The sequence below is a fragment of the Lissotriton vulgaris genome, unplaced genomic scaffold (assembly GCF_964263255.1).
Source record: "Lissotriton vulgaris unplaced genomic scaffold, aLisVul1.2 SCAFFOLD_781, whole genome shotgun sequence".
Taxonomy (NCBI): Eukaryota; Metazoa; Chordata; class Amphibia; order Caudata; family Salamandridae; genus Lissotriton; species Lissotriton vulgaris.
The window spans coordinates 599503-617177 of record NW_028252768.1 but is presented as its reverse complement, the minus strand read 5'-3'; the positions used below and the strand labels follow the sequence as shown (position 1 = coordinate 617177).

The window sequence follows — 17675 nt, the reverse complement described above, 5'->3', positions numbered from 1 at the left end:
TATAGAAAGCAATGAAAGTGAACAAGTTTGTGTGTTTGCATAGATCGTGGGTTTTAAAAAATAATAATGATAATTTGGTTGATTCCAACATACTCACCGGTGGGACTGTGGGGGCTTTCTGAAGTCTTTCTGTCCTCATGGTCTATGCAGCTGGTCTCCATCTCATCATTTATGCAGAATGAAACAACTTCATAGTCTGCTATGTAAGAGACATTTAGATAGTACATTACTTCACAAGCTATTCATCAGGAGCATTCTCTAGTAGTGGCCGAGGGAGGGAATCGCCTCGTCGAACACTTCACAATGCATTTACATGAGCTGACGTAGACTGCTGTTTGATTTGTATGTATGTATGTATGTATTTGTATGTATGTATTTATAATCTTTTATAGCGCGTATCTGTCACCCCACGGGTATCCTGGCGCTTTGACTGATGAAAATCCTGCCATACATCCTACTGGAATTTGGGATTAAGAAGATGCAGTCCTAGGAAAAAGATGTGTTTTTAGAAGTTTCTTGAAAGAGAAAAAGTCTTGCGTACTTCTCAATCCTAACGGAAGAGTATTCCATAATCTGGCTGCCGTAAAGCTGAAAGATCGTCCGCCCAACCGAGCTCTCAAAACTTTAGGCACCACAGCAAGATGAGCGGAAGCCGAGCGAAGGGATCTCGGCGGAGTGTACCAGTGAAACATGTTCTGAAGTGGTACTGGGCCAAGTCCGTGGAGGGCCTTGAATACAATACATACAGATTTAAAATCGATCCGTTGAAGGATCGGTAGCCAATGAAGGTCTCTTAATGCCTGGGATGAGGAGTCATAGCGGCGGCGAGCAAGCGCCAGTTTGGCTGCAAGATTTTGCACCCGTTGCAATTTTCCTATCAAGGTGGCTGGTGCTCCAAGAAATAGGGCATTGCAGTAATCCAGACGGCTTACGATAATGCTCCTCACCACTTCTGGCCTGCTGTCCTTAGGAAGCATTGGGAGGACCTTCCTCAACATGCGAAGCAGTCCCATGCAAGTACTCACTGTTTTGTTAACAGCTGCATCCAATTGGAGATTGGACCCAAACATCACTCCCAAATTGCGGACCGAGGTGGTAGGCCCAATCGTACTTTGGAAGGAGGGTGGCCAAAAATCCGGTGGAAGAGGTCTAGGGATGCGATCAGTGGTGCAGTGTAGGACCTCAGTTTTGGAGCTGTTAAACTGCAGCGAATTCTGATTTAGCCAGTCCGCGGTTGCGAGCATACAGCGGTGGAAGGTGTCAAGAGTCACTGCTTCCTTGCCCTCAAGTGGGAAGACAAGTTGGGTGTCGTCTGCGTAGTTCGTCACCGCTATGCCAAAAGATCTAATCAGCGCAACTAGGGGCCGCAGGTACAGGTTGAAGAGGATAGGGCTGATGGCCGACCCTTGTGGAACACCTTGCGCCACTTTTTTGATTTCTGCCTTGTTATGTTATGTGTATTTGTAAAGATCATTATCACCCACGAGGATATCATGGCGCTGTGTAACTTATCAATGAGTGATTGGTTGAACGATGTCATTACAGCACATCTAAAAAATAATCACCTCTTAGGCCTTCAGAGGCCTGGCTGGAAGTGGGAGACGTGGCCACTCTTTAGTGGTGCATTACAGGTCTCTCTGAACCCCTGACAGTCATGCACACACAGCTTATAAGAAGAGGCACCACCCATATCACAGACTGGCAACTTTGGAAAGAGGACATCACTAGTTTATGTTCTAAAGGACCTGTCTTGAGAATGACGGACCAGTAATTTATGTTCCTTCACTTAGTCATAAAACGCATTGGACTGGTCGTGAATTAAACAAAAAGAGTGAGCTTGAAGTGGACGAAAACCCTATATATATATATATATATATACACACACACGCACACATCAATTTAACTGGTCGAACGGTCTTATGCTCTATCAATTCCTAACAATTTGATACCTCAAGAACACATTTTAATTTAGCGAAATAGAGAAGAGATGTGAGCAGATCTGAGAAATTGAATACTGCAGGTGCAACTATACCTCACTGGAGAGAGTTAATGAACTGATAATTCAAATTACCTGGTTTGGTGTTTATTCTGTTTTCTTCTATTTCTGCACCAAGATGATCAATAAAAATTGAAACGGGCTCATCTTTATGCAAAGGAAAGTCAGTCTTGGTAAACGGAGATCCTACGGAACAAGATAACAATCTTAGTTTGCTGAAAAGGTAAGTATATTTGAGCTCACAATATTGTAAACAATGTATTCAAAACCATTTAAACATTGGATGAGATAAAGCCCATTTGTATTTTCCCTAAAGCTCTCCCGGGTATCTCTTTCGACAGTTATGTACTGTTTTCCTAATGTTGCTCCCACATTGCAGGCTCTTCCTTCTGCATCTACAGGGACTTCCCATACAAATGAATATTCTTTGGAACTTGTGCAAGTCCCTCAAGACCCTAAAGGAAAGGTGTACATGTGCTCATTTGTATTACGGAGCATGGCTACCACCAGACTCTGCCATGTAATGCAACCCCAGACTTAAATCATGATTTGAAAACAAATACATACACTTATATTTTGAATTTAGTACAGGCTTCTCCAACGAGTAGCCTGTGATCTACTGGTAATTCCTCAGCTACCTGAAAGTAGCTCTTCTGTGTGAAGTACATTAGAAGATTTTAGTATATCTCTATCAAAATTGAAAAGTATGTATTTGTAACTAGAAAATGTGAGTATTTTCCAAATTCATAGGTTGATATTTGGAGAAAAATGGTTGAGTCACCAAAGTATATTTAAAACGGATATCTGAGTGATAAAAACAAAGGTGTTGGGGAGAATATTAGAAATATGATTAACTTGGTGGTAGGGGCACTGCCGCTATAGCTGTATGTATTACCCATGTTGAGGCATGCCACACCGAGAAAGCATTATTTCCATTACTGCCGGCAACCATACCTGATGTACTAAGGCAATTGCCTCTGATAATCTTGCATATAGTAGTCAATAAATGTAATCTTGTCAGATGTGGTCACTGTTAAATCTTTAATAGGACTGGTAGCTCTGGAGTGTTTTCATTGAACATAAGTAGCTCTTATAGAAAAGGCTGGAGACCATTGTTTCTGGATATCCCACTGCTGCTAAACCAGAGGTTTTCTGGTTTGGCTGCTGTTTAAATAACTTACCTCCTCCCTATCTGACTCACACCCGACTCAAGCGTCTCCCTACTTAAGTCGCACAATCCTTAACCACTTCCAGTCTGGCTTTCATATCAAAGTTTATCACCTCCCTCACCATGATCACCTACTTTCTATTCTGTCCTTATCAGGTTTTCTCTGGCGTTGCTGCTGGTGAACATCCCACAATGTTAGCCCCCAGGGCATCTCTTGGCATCACTGGCACTGGACTCCCCACTAACTGGTGCTAGCAGGCACCCCTCGAGGATCTGCCCTGGGTGTCACTCTTCTTTTTACCACCTCTCTTTCTGATATCATTTCATCTGATTGTTCTTGTTTTCTATAGGCCAGGGACACGCATATCTGGGACCTGTGAGAAGTTGGCCCGATATGCAACGTTCGCTATTCTAGCGACCGCTATGTATCGTTCCAACGACCCTTATGGTGTTTGGTTGTAAGTCAACCTATAGACCAGCTATCCTAGTAGCGTGGATACGAGCAGTCTAAGGCTAAAGACTCGAGAGGGCGCGTTAAGCCAGCTGTTTACCACACGTGTACCCCTTGAACACCCAGTGAAAGGACACCACACAAGTGTTATGAAAATAAACAGTATATTTATTAAGAATCACAACAGCCCTGTACTCTTTATGAGGACAGGGTACTAAGCACAAACCAAATCTCTTAGGAAAATACTTCAAGTGCACAATTAGAACAAGTGTCCGAGGACACGGAAAGTTTAAGGTCTCGGGCGGACCCGATAAGGCAAGTCGGAAGCGAGGGACTCGGGACCCTAGAGTAAAGAGGCTATGCAGGCACCGAAATGCCGAGTTACCTAGCCACGAGGGCTGCGGCTGCACAAGTCTTACAGGCGTCGGGGTCTTCGCTGACGAGCCAGGAGCCGGAAGAAAAGGAGTTGCTGGCCGGCGACCAGTGCTGAATAGTTCGTAGAGATCCAAGCCTGGATCAGAGAGTGTTGATACCTGAAAGCAGAGGGGACCAAGTTCGTACTACTAGCCAGTAGTCAGAGGGTACCAGGAGGGCACCGGTTGGCCGTCACCTCGACCAGGTGAGTGGGCGACGCTAGGCTCTGCAGTCTCACGGACCAGGAGGCGTTGTCGGCGACCACGGTGGAGGTGCGAGCTGTCCCACGAAGGATGATGCTGTCGGCGTCGCTGGGCCCAGGATGGGGCAACAAGCCTTGGCAAATCTCAGGGCCACGTGGTGGGCCTAAGATGGCGTCTTGAGTGGACCAGGAGGGCCCGGGGTGCTTCTCGCAAAGATGGAAGCAAGGGCCAGTCTGGAGCAACCAGACCAGCAGAGTCGATTGTCGGATGTCGTCACAGAGGGGCACAAGCCAGCGGCTAGTGACCAGACAACGTGCTGAGCAGCGAGCAGAAGGGCCCCACGCAGATCGTGGAGATGCTGGGAGACTGTACTTCGGTGCTGGAGCGGCTCAGGGTCGGGGCTTCTCGGACCCCAGAGCACTCACCAGAGAGTTACCTCGATGGTCGTGCTGGTTTTAAGAGCGTGCAGGTTCTGATGATGGCCGGTCCCTCGAGGTCTCGTCGCACCCACAGATCACAGCTGAGCTGATGACGTGGGTAGAGGTCAGAGGTGCCAGGGAAGCCGGTTCTCGTCGAGCTGGGCCGTCGGATTCCTTGAGGAAGGACTTACAGCAAACCGCAGAGTTCTTAGATGGTGCCCGCTGATGCAGGGTGACTACTCCTTAGTCACAAGGGAGAAATCTTGAGAAGAGTCTCGAATGTCCTTTTGTAGAAAGTAGTTCTTGATTCAAAGATGATCTAATTTGGAAGGGTCCCCGCTCCGGTCTTTATCCTAAAGAAAGGGGTGGGTACATGACTAGGTCCTGCCCTAAGGGTGGGACCAGGAAGGGGGGTAGTTACACCCCTCTCCCCTGCCGGACTTTCCCCAGGCCAGGGCTGTCGCCCCTGGAACTGGTTCTAACCGGCAGATGCGTAGTGAGCACCGGGGTGCCACTCCGCAGTCACCTTCTCGCAAAAGCCCTACCTACCCAGAATACACAAACCCTGTCTGGGACGGTGCGAACACCGCCCTCGACAGGAAACCCTTTGTCCGAGCGCCCCTCGCTGGAAGGACTCCCAGCAGCAGGAGGTCAGACTCGTGTCTGTGGTGGCAGCATCCATTTTGTGGAGCTGAGGCTTCAGTTAACTTTAACCGGGGTTCACAGTTACGTACATGTCGTGTCCCCCTAGAAGGGTGGAATGCTAACCTCATCGCCAGAATTGGTGAGAGGGCAGCACCCCGATTCGTATGACACCTTACTCGACATGCCTTGATAACGCGACACCGGAGTTACCGATATGGTGTGCGCGTTATCATGGAACAGCCATTGGGTCTTGATTCCGCAAGCTGCAACCGGGCTCGGCTCGGGCCTGAACCTAGCTCACACGAGCATACGCACTCTGCCTTCAGGATTGTTAAGGCCTGCCATAGGAGTGACTGATAGGAACTCGGGTGTCCATTGTATGGTTAGATATAGAGCTACTATACCTAAAGCGAAAGGTGATTACACGTCTTCGCCCCAGCTGTCGTGCAGCCAGTTGTGTCAAATTTAGGAGGCCAGCCAAGGGTGGCATAATACATGCTTCAGCCCCTGGCGGCCCTGGGTACACCTATGCCCTGCGTTACGGGGTCTGATAAGGTGGCCCAGTACCAATTGGTAAATGCACCTAGGGTACATATCGTAATTTAGAAAGAGAACAGCCAGGCTGTGGGTCTGATTAGCAGGCCCACAGCCAGAGAAAGTCGTAAACCAGTGAAACAAAAGCAAAAAATCTGGGTGATCATAGGATTGCAGACCCTACTCTCCTACAGGACCCAAAGGTCAGAACGAGCTCTGGATCCTTATTTGTAGGCTACTCGGCCATTTCCCTTTTCAAAGGTCCTGAAAACCTTGTCGTTCATATGAATTCATCTGTTTCTTTTTCTGATTCGGTGGCACTGGGTAACTGCTTCTCATGGTAAAAGTGCTTAAGTGAATGAATGTGACTAGCCTTCTCTTGGTCATCTTTCTTCTTCCACATCCGGGCTTTTAGTTCACACTGCCATCTAGCACTAGCTGGCCAATCTCTTACAGGCCAGAAATAAACGACTACTTTGCTGCTCCTGCTCCACCTACCTTGCGATCTGCGGAAAAAGGAAGGATAAAAGCACCGCAAGCAACTTGGAGAAGGTACCGGTAAGTAACAAACCAGGGGTGATAAATTGATTTTAAAAAAAGTTAGGGAATGTGGTAAGTCTAAGGAAAGGATACGGTAAAAGGGTATGGACAGAAATACAACGGAGTGTAAACATGAGAAACAGGATGGTTAGTGGCATGATTAGGAACAGAGAAGGAAGGACAAGTATTAACATGTGAAAAAAGAGAAGGGTTAGTACTAACAAAATAATAAACATAGGACTACATCATTAATCGCATATGAATATGTATCCTGAAAAAATACATAGTACTGGCACCTCCCCTATAGAGAGCAGCCTTTGTGTAGTAGCATAAGCTGTGCGTATATCATCATCTTCAAGGCACACAACAGATGTACCCCCATCTCCTATTCTAGACCAGCACATCTCTCATCAACGCTTTAGCCCTGAGCAAATCTGAGCAAAGAAAAAACCTCCAGGTTGTTGCAATATTATACTCACCCTGGCCTATTATTATTATTATATCTGATTTTGTAGAGCGCTCAGCTACCCGTAGGTTTCCCGGCGCTAAGAAAATAGAAGTAAGAGAGGACAACGGAAGTTAAGGAATCGGTTATAAGGAAAACAGCCAGGTTTTCACACCTTTGCGGAATTTGATATAAGATGTTTCAGACCGCAGAGGGATGGGAAGAGAGTTCCAGAGCGCAGGTGCCAGGTGGGAGAACGAGCGTCCGCCGACTCTGGCACGCTTGAAACGGGGAACAGAGAATCTGCAGTGAGTGGAAGACCTAAGGGTGCGGGAGGGACAGTATTGCTGGACTAAGGTGGAGAGATAGTGGGGGGCTTTTCCAGCTTTGATGCGGTGCATAAAGCAAAGTGCTTTAAATTTGGTCCTAGATTCTATGCGCAGCCAGTGGAGGCTACGCAGGGAAGAGGAGACTGAGGTTGTTCTCGGAAGGTTACAGAGTAGACGAGCAGCCATGTTCTGAACTACTTGGAGCTTCCGGGTAACCTCCTTACAGGCACCCAGAAGGAGTACGTTGCCGTAGTCCAGCCGCGATGTCACTAGAGCCTGGACCACTGACTTCTGGGTATCTGGAGGCAACATCTATGTGATCTTCCTCAGCCACCTGATGATGGTGGTACAGGTGGCCGAGACCTTGACCACATGTTGTCTCATGGATAATTGATTATCAAAGAGGACCCCCAGATTGCGTGCTGAAGTTGCTGGGACCGGTAAAGGTCCCATTTGCTGAGGCCAATGTTGCGGGCCCCAGAGAGTGGAATCCGGCCCAAACAGGAGAAGCTCTGTTTTATCGCCGTTCAGCTTAAGCTTGTTGGTCAGCATCCAGTTGGCGATATCAGTGAGTCCAGAACAGAGAGAAGAGGAAGGGGAGTGTTGATTAGAGGACAGAGAAAAAATAATTTGGGTATCATCAGCATAAGAAAAGATAAAAAGTCCAGCCTGTTCCGCAAGAAAAGCAAGGGGTCTAACATAAAGGTTAAAAAATAAAGGACTAAGAATAGAACCCTGGGGAACACCATACGGAGAATTGTGAACAGTGGACACAGAAGAGGGGGAGAAGACCTGGAAAGTGCGATGAGAAAGAAAGTCAGAGATCCAGGCAAGGGCGGGGCCCCTGATACCAACAGACTTCAAGGCAGACAGAAGGATGCTGGCCTAAGGTGATCAGTTTTGCATTATGGCCTTCTGTCTAACCTCACAAGACACAATCTCACATCCTCTTTCTGTAATCAAGCTGGACTAGCCTCCCTTAAAAGTAGGGCTATATACAAGCTCCCGAACCGGGCCTGCAGGTGATCAAGGCGCATCTCCCCTCATTTTTACACCTGCCAAAAATATTGCACATCACAATCCCTCACAACCCCCTTCTGAGCCAACCCTCATCTCCTCACAGCATCCAAACCACCCGCTCAGTTTCCAATCGTTAATTGCTCCCTCCACTGGAACACACGCCCAACAGTATACAAAGTGATTTCTACTATCGGGGTTTGTTGCCTCCCTCATCCCTTACTAACGCCCATCACAAACTCTGGATGTATTCTTGCACACCGTTACTGTCCTTGTGAACCAACCTGTCAAGTATGGACACATTCTTTGTAGAAACTTCTCCTCTACTTGAATAAATAAACGATTCACGCGAGAGCTAGATTACCTTCCTAAATTTAAATTAGTGGATTTTGCAAGGCTAGGCAACCCCACTTGATGACCTGGGGTAATTCATTGATCTCCCCTTTTGCTGGAAGCTTTGCTAAAAAAAAAATCTCCACTTGAAACACAAACATTATGTGGTGTAATGTTGTGTTTTTGGATATCTTTAATCTGTTTGTCATCAGGGAGGGTTAGAGGTCCTGGGCCAGAATTCACTACCAAGACCCCTTCTGTCAACTGCATTGTATTATCCATTCTCTTCTCAACCTGTGTTTTTAAACGAGGCTCTTCACTGTTTGGACTGGTATTACGATAAAGTTTTAACAAGTCTTGTAACCACAGCCCAGTAGGGTAACCTTGGCCCTTAGGTAAGAACATGTTTGTGTCAACTTACCAGCATGAGCAGGATGAGCAGCCATGCATCACCCACAACTTACCTGGAGATAATGTTTATTAGGCAACTATCAGATACCGCCAGAGAATGTTTAGAACAAAGGTTTATTTTAGTGGGTTACTGGAGCACTTTTCCCCAAAGGATGCACACACACAAGAAATCTACACTATTATTTTGAAAGGATGTATTACGGTTTTAGGAAAGAATATTTATAGATACGAAAATTAAGAGCATAATAGATGGTAGTCTTTGATGGAATCCCTTCTTCCCTAGTCCAGGTTAAGGTTTACGTTTTCCAAACATCCGCCATTTTCCTGGATGGCACACGTGCATATCAGCTCACTGCTCGTATTTATTTAAGTGTCCCGCCTACCTGAAGGCAAAAGCCAATTTTCACCTCTATTATGCTCTCAAGAGAACCAGATGACAAGCGAGAACGCACAACCGGAACACAGAAGGTTTGTTGTAAATGTTCCTTCTAGAAAATTTGAAACCCATCTCGCCCTGAGAATCTCTTAACCAAGCTTCATTCCAGGCACACCAACAATTTTTCAGAAGTACAAAAATCTAGATTTATGAATTTTGGAATGAGTTGAACGTATAAAAAACTTTTTATAGGAGACCTACCTTTGGCTGGTTGGTCCGGTGAATTGTAGCCACATCACATGAAACAAACATGTTTTATACTTGTTACATTGATTCAGGGTGGCTGTATGTGGGGAAGGCAGACTTCTAGGCTGTTTTCCAGAGCAACATACAGAATGACATTAATCGAGTAACTTTCAATCACTTTTTTCAACATCAGAGAATAGAGGTTGGTGGTACCTGCATTGGGGTTTTCAGTGCTAGCGTTCTTCACACCTATAACTAAATAACACCGATGCACTACCATGAAATCAGTTTTTTCCCATTTATGCTACGTGTGGTTAAAATCCAAGAACTGCATTAATGTATCTTCTATTTTTGGGGACTGACAAGGAGAAGAGATGGGGTGAAATTGAGCGGACTAATGAGCAATAATCTTCATTGTTCTCCTCCACATCAGGGCACCTGAGACCCTCCCAACTATGAAATGTTCTTATTCACTGACCCAGGGGTGTCCCAGAAATTTGGACTGGGATGAGGAATACGACAGGGGTGCTTGTTATCTACCCATCTCTTCGCCCTAGCGGTTGAACTGATGGCAGAATGGGAGAGGGAAAATGCTCCGATGCAAGTCCTCCGCTGGGACCCCGGCTGGGAGGATAGACTCTCATTACATGCGGGTGACATGCTATTGTACTTGGCAGAAGCAGAGAATTCGATTCCACGGATCCTTTACATACTCAATACATTCACAAAGTATGCCGGAGTGCATATTAACTGGCACAAGGCTGTAGTGTACTCTGCCCACGGGGTGAAGACCCCCACGCGATTGGAGGTGCCTCCTGAAATGGTCTACGCAGGGGTTCAAACACTTCGATATATACATAATGACAGAGCACGGAGAATTCCAGTGCCACAACTTGGGGCGATTCTTTGATGAATACAAAGCGGATGAGGGGCAGAGGAGGACCCTCCTAACTGGGCATTTGCGGACCAGTCTGAGCTGTCCCTGCTGGCGACAGAAGAGCCATGCCAGAGAGAGGCTACATAAGAAAGCTCTATAGAGCAGGGTGGACTGGGGTGATGCATAGCCCTGCAAACGTGGTTATGAAAATATGGAAGAAAGCTACACATGAAACAGGGTGCATGGGAGACTGAAAATGGAAACTCCCCTATGGGATGCAGACTTTCTTCCAGAGCTTAGAAAAATTAGACTGGTTTCGTTTGGGAACATGGCAGCTGTGCACTGAGCGGCCGCAAGCCGAGGGGAGGAATGTATTCACTGGAGTGGGCACTGCCCTCACTGCACGTACCATGTTGAAAAGGCTAATGTAGCCCACCGATCTGGGTCCGGATTGTTTTACTCTGGATGCCCTCTTTGGCGGTTGCAGCTGCGTTCTTCCCTGAAGCGGCCATCACAAAGGTTTCACACTGGGAGGAACCCACAAAGGAGTTGCAGCGTTACTGGGCAGACCGTGCACAGACTCATGGCTGTTGCAGCAGCACAAGTCAGCAGGGAAACCAGGAAATCCTCCAGCCCCCTAGAGCAGTGCTCTCAGAGGCATACAGCAGCTCCCAGTCTCAGGGGAGTGGAAGGTGGAGAGACTGGGAGGCTGCAGAAGAAGGCCAGTGGGCTCAGTGCCCATTGTATATGCATAGGAGCGGTCAATCTATTGGCAAGGCTGGCCGTATGACCTCAAAGTACACATTGCGTACCAGGACTACAGAGGCAGCAAGGTTAAGTTCTGGTTTTGAATTTCCCCCCTTCATATGTTTATGCCACTGCAAAGGATACAGTGAAGGGGCAGCAACGCCTGCCTGGAAGGGCACGAGATGTTGAGACCATTGCTCCTAAATTTAGGAAGCCCACAGGGCTGCCTGGTAAGAGCCCTAGTGGTAGGGGAGAAAGACTCCGGTCCCCCAGATTAAGGCAACCCCTTCTTTTAGATCCTTTTATAAAGTTCTGACTCTGCCAACCTCACCAAGGGCGTAGGGAGGTTCGGAAAGTTGGTGAGCCAGCTGGTTCGGAGCATGGAGAATGTTACTACTGCCTCTCTTGCTGGCATAAATGCCTCAGCCACGAAAAATCACCACCCCTGAAGCATGAAGTGGGTTGGGTGAAGGCCGATGCAATGTGGCCCAGTGCCCCACAGGCAACAAGTTTGAGGCTCTTGTAGTAGAAGAGGCAGGGTTGATAGAAGAGCACTGTCAGCAGGTGATGGAAGAAGGCGGAGTAGCTAGGAAGCAACCTGAGCATTCGTTGGCTGTCATTCTTCTGGGCCCTAAAGAAGAGATGAAAAGTAGATTCAAAGTATCGGAGGCCAATCAAGCGGACATTCAAGCCTCCTGATCTGCCCTAGCACAGAAGCTTTATGAGGTGGCTGCACATACTGGAGCATTACAAGAGGAGGTAGTTTTTATTAGACATGATGACGCAAACAAACACCTCTGGGAGAGGCATGTTGACTAAGCAGAATCAAGGATTAAGGGAGGATATCGAGAGGATTGAAAATCTTTCCCGGAAGAATAATCTTAGGCTCTTGAACTTTCTGTAGGCCAATGACGATGTGGATATCAAGTCTTTTGTAATTTCTTTGTTGTGGGACACAGTCCTGAAAGACATGCCAGATATTAATCCTGCCCAGGAGATACAGCGTGTACATAGAGAGCCTTTTAAAAGGAACCTTCAAAGGCAGAAACCAATGAATATCCTGGTGAATTTTCTCTCTTATATAATGAAGGCGGCAATACTGAGTATAGCTTGATGGAGTGGTCCTTTTTCGGTTGGAGGGTTCTCTTTTGCGATTAGATCAGATGTATGCGAGGCAACAGATTAGAGGCAGTGGGCTCTGGGCAGGAGAATGGAGGAGTGCTTAAACTAGGGGCAAAGGTACAACTAAAGTTCCCGGCAATGCTCCATATCATGTAGAACAACCAGGTACATAAGTACCGAGCAGTGGACGATATAGATGCATTGATTGATACCATTAAAAAGGGGGCTGTATCTTGAGTCTTGGGGAGATCGCGAACGCCGGGTCGGGGTGGGGGACGCACTGTGGTTAAGCATATCCTGAGTGTAACTAAGACTTTCCTGGCATTCTCTAGGCATTCTTATGCCTGCTAGTCTTGGGAGGGTTCCCCAGGGAGGGACAAAGGGGTAGGTCTGGGCATGGGTTAGGGATTGGGCACATGAAGAAACATGTCCTCAATACCATCATGTGGTTGCTTCAGCTTCGGCAAGCCTCGGATAACACATTTGAAGAAGGGCTTTGATAAAGTTGAAGATGATTGGTGGTAGTAAGGAGTTAACTTTTTAAAAATGGAATGTTAATGGTCTCAGAACCCGGGGCAGACAGAAATTGGTGAGCCGTTATCTAGAAGAAAGCCTTGCCCACATTATTATTTTTCAAGAGTCTCATTTGACTGCTAGCGAGTATAGAGCTCTCTTCTCTAAATTTTGATGAATGGAGAGCTGCGTTACTTCGGACGAGACTGAGTATTGTAAGGGGGTGACGATCATGGTAAGGAGGGGCGCTGGGCTCAAGGTAATATCCTCAAAAACTGTTAGCTCAGGGAGGTGAGATTTGGCAACTATGTAGTGTGCTGGCTCTAGGATTGTGTGGGTTGGATTTTATGGTCTGAATTCGTATGATCCTTATTAGATTGTGAACTTGGAGTTGGATCTAGTTGAAGTAATGGCCCTGTTGGTTATTGGGTGTGATTTAATTTACTCTTGTGGACCCCAATTTAGACAAATCCACCTGGAGGAATTGTACTCAAGCCCCCAGGACGAGACAGGCTGGTTGATGCATGCTGCTATTTAAAGGGCCCGATGAGAAGCTACACTTTTCATAGTAAAGAATATGGGTATTATTCTAGGTTGGATTATTTCTTTGTAGAGTTTTGGCGGGCAAAATAAAAGAGGTCAACCAATTTCCGGGGCATATTCCAGATCGCGCAGCAGTCTTTATGTCCCTTAGGCCTTTTGGAGACAAACATAATTCAAGTTGGACGTTAAAAAGAGCTATCCTCATTGGTGGTTTCCACTGTGAAAAAAACTAGTTCTGTTTTTTCTTGTTAAGGCTGGATCGGCTTTTCTTGAGGTAATATGGGACACTTTTAATTCCTACATCCGAGGGGTTTTGCGAAGCCAGGCACATTTTAAAAACAAGGAGCAAAACCTGGGGGCCTTGGTGGCTGCTACACAGCAGCAAAGTAGGGGCCCCAATAGTGATAGGGAAAGGCTCTTAAAACAATTGGAGGCGGCACGGTTATACTATAAAATCAAGTAGGAGATGAAGTGTAGAGAATGGTGGCATTCTGGGTGTATGAAACAGTTTGGGTATAGGGAGAGCGTGTGGGTTGTTGGCATGGAAGGCAAGGGTTTAAAAAGACCAGCAAGGACATCAGGGAACTGGTTGTCAATCCACAGGGAGATGTCTCGAATAAGGTCGAGGATATGCAGGTAATTTTGGTCTCCTATTTTCTGAACTGTATTCAGAAGAGGTCTTTCCGGATAGGCTTGGAGATTGGTTGACTGGTATTGAGCTCCCAATCTTACAGTGGAGGGTAAAGAAAGCCTGGAAGCAGCATTTACTTAGGGGGAAATCAGGGGGCATCTGTCACCTATTAAGAACGGGAAGGCTGCCGGTCCAGATGTCATCCCATCAGAAGTCTATAAGCTCTTATTAGAGGAGACTATACCAGAATGGGAGACCCTATTTATTTCAATATATTAGGGGGTTGGGCAGATCCCAAATTCGCGGAAAGAAGCAACAATTGTTTTGGTCTTAAAACCTGCTAAGGACCTCAGGAGGGCAGACTCCTACCACCCAATCTCACTGTTGAATGCAGATTATAAGGTTTTCACAAGCATTTTGGCAGGGAGATTGGCTAAGTTAGCCCCTCTAGTTAATTCACCTAGATCAGAAGGGCTTTGTGCCGAAGAGGCAAATCCAAAAACGTACTCAGCACTTGATCAGATCTATTAACCTAGCCACTTCTTGGTCGATTCCCCTGGCCGTGGTCACAATAGATGCAGCAAGGCATTCGACCGAGTATGTTGGGTATATCTGCGCGGGGTATTAAAGTATTGGGTTTTAGTCCTTGTTTTATCTCTACTCTCCGGAGGCTTTATGAGAATTTATCGTCTAGAATCCTCCTTAATGGGACATTAACCAGAAGTTTCAGTACTTATAGAGGTACATGGCAAGGCCCTTGTCTCCTCTATTTTTTGACATCCAGAGTTAATCATTTGCCCAGCTACTTAAAAGGGATAGTAAGGTATTTCTGCTTCACAACTCCCATTTTTGCAATAAGATTGTGTTATACGTAGATGACCTGGTCATCTATACATCAGACTCTGCTCAAACTATTCTTAGGGAGGAGAGTCTGGAGGTGAAGTTTGGAGCCCCATCTGGATAATAGTGAATTGTGCTAAATCAGAAGTATTGGATGAGGGAGACATGGGCGGAGATTGAATATTTAGGCATTGTTATTGTTAACCCTCTGGATGCAATACTGCTGCACAATTTGAAAAGTGTGGCAAAGGAGGTGGATGTGTTACTGGCTAGATGGAAGAATCTTCCGCCGACAATTTATGGGTGTGTGAATTTGATCAGTATGTTGATCCTCTAAATTGACGTGCCTTTTTAATAGTATTATAGCTTTTTTGGGCTTCTCTTGGGACAAGCTGGTGTGGAAAAAGTTGAAACTTAGGCTTGAGAAGAGTGGCCTCGCTCTCCATGACCTGAATCTGTATTGCAAGGGTATTCTTTATTATCCAATTTTGCACCCATCTGGGACTCCCCAGGTACCTGCCTGAGAGATGGGCAGAGTCTTCCATTAAGGCAGGCTGGGATTGGTACATGGGGGGAGAGGGGCGGGTCTGATGACAGTAATGTAATGTAAGGATGTCTTGTAAAGCACCTGAATCACCCCACATGGGGTATCTCCGCGCTGTAGACCGCTGGGGAACCCGTCCTGGCTTCCCTGTGAGATGGTCCCTTCTGGGTATCTCCAAGGTGAAACCAGGCCTCCCCGGCGTATGTGGGGGCCGTTGTGGAGATGAGGCAAGCTAATGCCCAGAGTTGCCGAGTGTGATCCCTGGTTAGAGTAGGCACCGAGGCGAGAATTATCGAGTCCGCTGACCCTGGTCCACGACCCTGCCGCGTCGGGCAGTGAACCCTGGTCCCGGACCGTCCTCTGCTTCCGTGTCTGCCGCCTCTAACCAGTGAGCCACACCACTCCACAGTGCAGGAGGTACTACCCTAGGAAGTTTTAAGAGCCAAGACTGGGGATTCCCTATCAATTTTCAAATATGTGCCGCTGTCTTCCTGACTTGTAAGCGCTGCTCAGGAGATAGGGGGGAGACAGGGAATTTTTGTCCACACTCCAGGATGTGAGATTCAAAAGTAAGGAGGTTGCTACTAGGTATTTGAAGTTTCTGGAGGCCGAGGACATGAAGAAAAGGTCACCTTATTCAGTGTGGGAAGGTACCTTTCAGGGGGTGGAGCTACAAACAATATGACAAAATTCCCTGAAATTATTGTATTGAGTGGTTAAGCTAGCAAATCTAAAACTGAATCCTTTTTTTCTATCAATAGTCTATACTGGACCTCCCAAAAGATCACAAAGTTGGTACTGCAGCCAACCTCCAGACGTAGAAGAAGTGTTTTTTAAAAGCTAATGATGAACACATATTTTTCACTTGTTCAGGGATCACGGTGCTTTGGGAGCACATTGAGAACCTTCTAAAGGATATCATGGGGGTTACTATAATGCTAAACCCAGTATTAGTTCTAACGGGGGGTGGATATGGTAGCGCGTAGCCTTCTGAGCAGGGAGCAGAGAGGCCTTTTGTTCTATCTGGTGCTTCTAGCCAGGAAGGTTTGTAAATGCTGGACTGATTCATCTGTTTCACGTGCACAGACTGGCTCATCGCGGTAAATCAGGTTTGTCATCTGGATACACAGGGCAAGACTGGAAGAGCGAACAAGGTATGGACCGTTTTCACTAGGTGGAGTGGTATCTTGTGAGTAGAATCGATAGAACAAGAAGTCCTACGATTATACCGAGGCACCACTCTAGGTAACGGGTCTGTCGGCTGGGCCCAACGTGAATGCAGCGAACTGCGTGGTGGATAGCAACTGTAAAAACGGCCCAAGACTTGCAGACGCTATGGTGATATGAGGAAAATGTAATAAAATAGACAGATTAAGCAGTGGGATCCAATCAGGATCAGCCGCTTACATGCCACCTGGAAGACTCGGGGATAGTCTCATTCCAGGACCTACAGAAACGGTACAAACACACACACTCGCAAAGATATAAATATATTCAGCTGAGTCACGCACTGCATTAATACTTGCCTGAGGAGTCCCCACTAGAATACAGTGTACCCTTAGAGAGAGATGGGAGCAAGATCTGGGCTGTATGGAATATTCCCACTGGGCCAATGCATGTTAATATCCGACGGAGGCGGGCTTCAGAACGGTACATAAAAACCTATTACACCCAAACCAGACTATGCCATATGGGAAAGCTGGATAATAACAAGTGCTTGAGGTGGTGCCACCAGAATGGTACGATCTTACATACACTGTGGTCATGCCCACACCCGCAGGGCATTGGGAGGTCTCTCGTGAATGCCCTTGACATTGACATTGATTTGGTCTAAAATGCCGGCTAATTTGTTTGAGAATTTGGGGAGAGCAGATGCTGCCAAAATACAACCCGGCTGTTTTGTAATGTTGCACTGAAGGTGGCCCGCAGAGACGTAATCCGACTGTGTGGTAACAAGACGCTACAACTGGTACATTAATGGATGCGTAATATGAACTGGTGCATGCAGGCTGAAAAAAAAAAAGATCTACAAGGCACGGTACTGCCCTCAGAAATATGACATGGTCTGGGATCATGCAGAGACTTTAGAGATGACTGACCTGCAAGTGAAGGTCGGCGAAGGCCTAGGTGAGCCAGGTGAACGAATTCTGGCACCCCTACGAGCTCGATCATTTGCTTGAAAACAATGTGCACTGTGGTTCAAGGCAGGTCCATAGATGGTCTGTTGTGCCAGCTCGATATCAACGCCTATAAGTGTACGCCTATGAATGTTAAGTGGAAATGTAAGCCCTCTTGGGTCGCCTTTGGAAGGAGGTGGCTAAGGTGGGTGAA

General features: G+C 46.7%; 1 protein-coding gene across 2 annotated transcripts in view; it reads right to left on the bottom strand.

The window, feature by feature from the left end:
* Nucleotides 1-17675, bottom strand: part of LOC147662025 (uncharacterized) — a 51374-nt gene that overhangs the window by 12671 nt on the left and 21028 nt on the right. The window contains exons 5-6 of one of the 2 annotated variants that reach the window (XM_086951179.1): nucleotides 2072-2182; nucleotides 98-199 (exon numbers count right to left, since the gene is read on the bottom strand). In XM_086951179.1, coding sequence (XP_086807305.1) covers nucleotides 98-199; nucleotides 2072-2182 — 213 coding nt within the window. The remainder of the gene's footprint in view (nucleotides 1-97; nucleotides 200-2071; nucleotides 2183-17675) is intronic. The other variant, XM_086951180.1, reaches the window with a different exon arrangement.